This window comes from Pseudorca crassidens, chromosome 16 (assembly GCF_039906515.1).
Source record: "Pseudorca crassidens isolate mPseCra1 chromosome 16, mPseCra1.hap1, whole genome shotgun sequence".
In the NCBI taxonomy this organism is placed as follows: domain Eukaryota; kingdom Metazoa; phylum Chordata; class Mammalia; order Artiodactyla; family Delphinidae; genus Pseudorca; species Pseudorca crassidens.
Window position 1 is genome coordinate 18,970,680 of NC_090311.1, and position 6,772 is coordinate 18,977,451.

At 56.9% G+C, this 6,772-nt stretch overlaps 1 protein-coding gene across 1 annotated transcript; it reads right to left on the reverse strand.

The window, feature by feature from the left end:
* Positions 1-583: 583 nt before the first annotated feature.
* On the reverse strand, positions 584-4,942 carry ADRA2A (adrenoceptor alpha 2A). The gene has a single exon (XM_067709420.1). It carries the CDS (start codon positions 3,410-3,412, stop codon positions 2,015-2,017), a length of 1,398 nt encoding a protein of 465 aa, XP_067565521.1. The 5' UTR covers positions 3,413-4,942; the 3' UTR covers positions 584-2,014.
* Between the last annotated feature and the right edge of the window lie 1,830 nt (positions 4,943-6,772).

Below are 6,772 nucleotides of genomic sequence, written 5' to 3' on the forward strand. Positions count from 1 at the left end.
ATTTTGGAGTATATGTCACACTTTGTGCATGTACCGTACTTGGGGGATACATACACTTTGAGGCATAACAAACTTTAGGGCATAAAGACGTTTTACAGCACGTACACACTTTGTGTATATCTCCTCACTTGGGATATACCCCATGCTCTGTGGATACAGCACACCTTGTGTAGAGACCTCACTTCTGGGAGCATTCTGCAAAGTGTTAGTGATGTAACTCCGGCAAGGCTGCAGGGTGAAGAGTACAGACCCTAGAACCTGATCATGCTGCATGCAGTGCACTCCCACCACTGTGGTTAACCTTGAGCAAATCACTTGTCCTCTGAGACTCAGTTTCCTCACCTGTTAAATGGGGATCATAATAGTACCTACCTCATGGGGTTTGGGGGACGATTAAATGAAACAGAGCTTATAACAGACTTACCATCGTGTCTAGCACAGGAGAAACACATGGTAAATGACAGCTTTGTTACTGCTTGCACTTTTAAAGGTGTTTTATAATGCATAAGTATCTTTGAATTTCAAATATACATAAATTCAGACATTCCCAGAGTCTTAATGATTTTGAAAACTCAGATAACAGACAGACCATTTAATTCATATTTATTTCACATTTGATCTGTAAAGTTTTTATTTAAAAAAAAATTCCACTGTCATTAACAACATGTGCTGACATTAGTTTTTCTTTAGTGAAATAAGAGCACAGGCCTTAAAGAGTCTCTGTCTAAAACATGGGGAAACTTGGATGTAAACAAGGTCTCCACCCTCCTGCCTTGACTTTGGGAGTTCATTAATGACTTGATCTCAACCAGAAAAAACAGGAAGGAAAAAATGGACAACACTTTGATACCTAGGAGCTCTTGGGGCAGGAACTGTACAGTTTGGCAGGCCCATTTGTCTCTTCAGACTGTTTACCTTGGGCAAATTGTATCAGGTTTGCTTCTTCCACATAATTTCCACTTCTCCGTGTCTAAAAACAGCAGGTAAAAGATTCCCCACAGTCAGCACTTTGGGGGAGGGAGGGGTGCACATACATACAAGATGGAAACATACATATTTTTCAAGCAGTGGCCCCCGAGGAAAGGAGGGAGGGGACACTGGAAAGAGGAGGTTTTAAAGTGAGGTACTGGGGCGAAGAAGGATGCATCAGAGGATAATGGCTTTATACACAGGGCTGCTGCAAGGCAGAAAGGTTCATTTACTTCTGTCTTGGTCCATCATTGTAATATTTACATAGGAAAAGGCAATCATGCTGTTAGGCACAGGGGAAAAAATGGACAGAAATCTTTTCCCCCTCAGGAAATCTCAAAGCAGGTCCAGTCCCAAGGGACAGTCACCAGTTGCTGGTGAAAATGACACAGAGGGAGGTAATGACAACAGAAAAGGGCTCACATTGCAAAGAGGCTTGCCCTGAGCTAGCCACAATGTGTCTGCCTGGAGAGCATCTCCAACAGCCAGGATGCCAACATCAAAAGCCAAGCGACATTGCGGACAACGTGTACTATCAAAAATAGTGTATATTTACAAGGGGGGGGGATGGGAGGGCGGGCAGGGCTGCCCTGAGCTTTTGTTTAAAAATAGAGTCCGGGGAGGAGGAGAGCCAGGGCTGGGTGCCACCATCTATTAACCCTTTGAGAGCCATCCCCTCTGAGCTCTCGTGCTTGCTCTGAACCACGGTGAGAGCTGGATCCAGGGGAGGTGAAAATACTTTTAGGAAACAATACTGATTTGGGGGCCCGCCTAAGAACCCAGGAAGATGGCTCCGAGTGAGGAGCGGCCCTAAGAACAATTGGGGGGGGCGTGTGCCCTTACGGTCCCCCACCCACCCCCAGCCAGTACTTTTCTCTGGTAGGAGAGTGCAGATGCCGGCAGGGCGCCGCAGAGCAACCTTCAGGCCAAGAAACTCGGAATAGGCAGGACCCAGGTTTCGGAGTACTGGGACTGCGTAGACGCACCCCTGGATCCCAGCGGCCGCTGTCGGCGCGAGTCTGTTCGCGGGGCGCGGACTCCGCGCTCACACGATCCGCTTCCTGTCCCCCCGGCAAAGGATCTTCTTGAAGGCGCGGCGGAAGTCGTGATTGAAGATGGTGTAGATGACCGGGTTCAGCGAGCTGTTGCAGTAGCCGAACCAGAAAAAGAACTTGAAGAGTGTGCGCGGCACCGAGCAGCCGACGGCCGTGAGCGTGTAGGTGAAGAAGAAGGGGAACCAGCACGCCACGAACACTCCGATGACCACCGCCAGCACGAAGGTGAAGCGCTTCTCGCGGTTTTGCCGCCCGCGCCAGCGCGACGCCTTGGCGCCTCCGCCGCGCTCCTCCCCGTGCCCGGCCGCGGGTGCCCCCGGCCCCGTCGCCCCTGGCCCGCGCCGCGGCAGGCTGTCCCCGGGCTTCACCTGGCTCGCCCGGGCCTTACCCTTGGCCCGGGGGCCGCGCTCGGACCTGAGGGTCCCCGGGGGCCGCTCGGCGTGCTCGGACGAGGAGCTCTCCTCGAGGTCCAGCGCGTCGGCGTCCCGCGGCCCTGCCGGCGTGGGCTCCCTCGGGGCACCGTTGAGCTGGGCCGGCAGCGACTCCGCCTCGGCGCCCACGGAGCCCACGCCGCGCTCCGGGCCCAAGCCGTTGGGTCTGCGCTTGGCGCCCCCCGGCAGCGTGGCGGCGGCATCAGGACCCCTGCGACTGGGCGGCACGCGGGTGCGGCGCTTGGCGATCTGGTAAATGCGCACGTAGACCAGGATCATGATGAGGCAGGGCGCGAAGAAGGAGCCGATGCACGATGAGATGACGTACCACTTCTGGTCGTTGATCTCGCAGCGCGGTTCGGCCGGCTGCTGGCCACCACTGCCTCCTTTCTTCTCGATGGAGATGAGCGGCGGGAAGGAGATGACGGCCGAGATGACCCACACGGTGACGATGATGGCCTTGATGCGGCGTGGGGTGCGCTTCAGGTTGTACTCTATGGCCTGGGTGATGGACCAGTAACGATCCAGGCTGATGGCGCACAGGTGCACGATGGACGACGTGCAGAAGAGCACGTCGAGCGCCAGGTAGGTCTCACACCATGCCTTGCCGAAGTACCAGTAGCCCATGACCTCGTTGGCCAGCGAGAAAGGGATGACAAGCGTGGCCACCAGGATGTCGGCCGAGGCCAGAGACACCAGGAAGAGGTTCTGGGGCGCCTTGAGCGCGCGGCTTGTGAACACGGCAATGATGACAAGCACGTTACCGAACACCGTGAACAGCATGAGCAGGCCGGCCAAGCACACCAGCGTCAGCGTCACCTGCAGGGAGTAGGGGGTGGCCCGGGCGCCACCCCCCGGGGCCTCGGTCCCGTTCCAGCTAGCGTTGCTCGCGTCCGGCTGCAGGGAGCCCATGGGCGCGAAGCTGCCTTCGGCCAGCGCCTGCTCCTGGCGGAACATGAACGCGGGTGCCCGCTCGCCTGGGCCTGCTGCCAGCTGCCTTCCGGCCGGCGCCCGTTGAGCCTCCTCTTCCTCCTGCGCCCCGCTCGCCCCGCCGCGCCTCACATGGAGAAGCGGCCTCTGGGAGGCCGAGCCCGAGCTGGGGGACCGCTAACGGCCCATGGACCCGGCTCCCGGGAAGCACGCCCGGCCCGCGCTTCGAGCGCTCGGGGTCGGCGCCTTCTCGCTCCCAGCTCCTAAGCACCGCCAAGTTTTATTTCTAAGCGGCGGGAGAGAGTAGTAGGTCGAGCCGATGAGGAAAGAGAGATTTATTCTTCAAGAAGAGAGAACAAAAATAATCGGTGGCCTGATGACTTGGAAGGATAACAGGAAATTAAATATATCTATATCTTTGACTCCGGAGCCTGAGCGAAAGCAAGAGGTCTTACCGTGTGCGGGGCCCGCCCCCACCCCGAGAGGCAGCCGAGGGGTGCTGATGCTGGCTTGGGGTCCTATGTCTGTCTCCTTACATCCCCGAAGCGATTACCGACTCTCTCGCTTCCCCCAGACGCTGCGGGGTCGGCGAGGCCCGGGCTAGGGCCAGGGCGCAGACTCTGCCGCCTCTCGGAGCGCCGCGGGACTTCCAAAGTTGCGTGCCCTGCAGGGGCTGGGGCGCAGCGCGTGGAGCTCGCAGGCGGCGGCGGGGTGAGGGGTGTGCGGGCCGCATGAAGGCGCCCCCGTCCTAGGGCGGGCCCAGGCGGGTGGGCGATCGGCCCTCCAGGAGCCGCGGCCGAGGCAGGGGGTCTCCTGGGCGTCGGCCCGGCGAGCTTCGGGCGCTGAGCGCGACGGGACAGCTGGGGTCCGAGGGCAGCGTGAGTTGGGGCAGGAGCGCAGGGCTTGGGGGAGAAGGTGCTGGGGGTGGCCGGGCGGCGGCGCGCCGGCTGCTGGGCGTCTGCACGGGAGCTGGGGCCGGTGCTTCTCCGTGGCGCTCACGGTGGACTGGTTTTATAGCCCCAGGATCAAGCCGGCGTTGCCGAGCAGCCGGCGTCACCCCCACGTGGGAAGCCGACCCTCCCCCGCCCCTTGCGCCTCCCCTCCGCGGGTCTGGAGTCCGCGCCGGGCGCCGGACCCACTGGAGCCCTGGCCCCCTGGCAAAACTGGCCCTTTGGGGAGGCGGGTACCTTGAGCGAGGGATTTAAAGAGCGTGCCCGGGCAGTGAGCAGCGGTCCCTGCTGGGAATTGGCCAAGCATCTCTGGGACCGCCGAGCAGAACGCGTCGGGCACCCGGGAGTGCCCACATCGAGCTGAGTGGGACTCGGGCGGAAAGGGTAGGGATCCCCGGCCGAATCGGGAGAAGCAACACACCGGTACGGGTCGCATCCGGAGCAGCCCCCCAAGTGCTCCTGACGGCGGGGCAGTGGGGCTGGTGAGAGAGGAAGGTGCACGTCCGGATGCAACTCCTGGGGCGAAATGGGAAGCATCCCCCGGGGAGCGGGCCCCGCCAGAGTTCAGAGCTCCGCTCTGGGGAGAAACGGCCACTTGTCCCAGCTGCAGAGCTGTCTGAGAGACACTAGCAGGCAGGATCTGAACCGCGCCCCCTAGACCGCGGTGAGGAAGGGTCCTGGAGCGGAGGCCGCGCGCGGCGGCAGAGCGAGGGCGCACTGACACCTGCCGGCCGCTTGCCGTCACCGCTGCGAAGCTACAGGCCAGCGCCTGTAGCCTACTCCCGCCCCTGCAGTCCTTTGCCTACAAGAGCCTTCTCCCATCTCAGGACAAATTTGTGTCCAAGCTCAGGAAAAGAGAACCCAGATTTCTAATTGCACTTTGTCATGTTGGAGAAATCTTCCTAAGGAGAAATCTTGTGTGTGTACCCTCTCCACCAGCGAGAGTGAGGATTGTTCTGATAAAGTCACATCAGGAAGGGCTCGGCAGGCAACAGAGCCCAGGACTGGCATTCCACCCTGGACCGGCACAGGGCAGCCCACCCTTCCCGCAGATCCGAGAGGCCTGGATTCTGCCTGGCTGGTTGCTCTGCTCTGGCCTTCTCTGAACCATTGTGTCTTTGTTGAGGCCAGAAAGCTAGACTCCACCCCCCACTCCACACCTCCATTTCAGATGCACACACGCTGCGTCTTTCAGTAAGGGGAGGATGCCGGCCAAGAGAAGAGAATATTTTCTATGTCCTCTCTGATAGGAATAGCACGGAGTGGGGGTGAGTGCAGTTTTCCTCTGCCTGCTAGATGTCCTGAGATAGATTTTAACGTTTGCTAGAGTACCAGCTTGCATTGTGCTATCTGCACTTTTCAAATAAACAGCAGGCAGTTTAAGGGTGAGGCCCAGGAGGATAGGAACTGTCAGCAGGAGAGAGATTAGACCTAAAGAAAAATTGTCTTATTTAAGGACCTACTAAACCAAAATACCTTATGTAGTCAACTAAGCTGGAAGTTCCAAGTATTGAGCAGATTGCCTCTCTGCCCGGCAGGGTTCAGGCTCAGGGGCTGAGGACTAGATTAAGGACCTTGAGCATCACCCTCAACAGCAGCTGATGTCTACAGCCTCCACCAGTGATACAGACCAGTGATACAGTGATTGATGCTGTTGCTCTTGATGTAGATAGTCCTGAAGTCTGTACTTTTCAGAGTACTTCACAGGTGTCTCATGTGACTTGAGTAGGTTTATCTCCCGATTTTTGCTCCAGTGGGATGACCTCCCTTTCCAGTCTTAATTCTGAAGAGCCTTTCTAATCCCCTTTTCTGGAGCATCTAAAGAAAGTTAAGGCAGAACTTCCTCCCTCTGTTGAGTCCATTCTTTTCCATCTTCTAACCAATTCTCAGCTCTGTATATTCTGTCAGGGGGCAGAGACATTGCACTAGGCTCAGCTGGAAATGTGGTTACACTCACCTTTGCACAGAAACTAGGAGCCCCAAACCTCAAGTATGAATGCTAAGAGAGCCAAAAGCCAAAGCCCATGGCAATGTGGACTTCGCTGTGTTGTTCCCAGACCTTAGGGACTGAGTTTTGAGAGGCCATCAACTCCCATCTCCACACCAGCTGCTGACACACATCTCTCCTTCCTATCTCATTTCAGAAGCAAAAAGGGAAATGAAAACACAGGCCACAGTGCTTTCCTTTCTTGGAATCTCTGCTGCTAGCCTGTGTATGACACCTCTTGTCACATTTTCTAAATGCTTCCCAAACAGCCAGTCATTTTCTTAATTCCTGGGTTTGGAGACTTTTCTGGAAAGTGGAAATGGAAAACAGGCTTTTCAAATGGAAACAGGCTTTTCAAAGAGCTAGGGTCTCGGAGGCCAATACACCACAATTATTAATAATAACAATAGCTGCCTTTTGTTAAGTTCCTAGTACGCAACACGTCCAGGG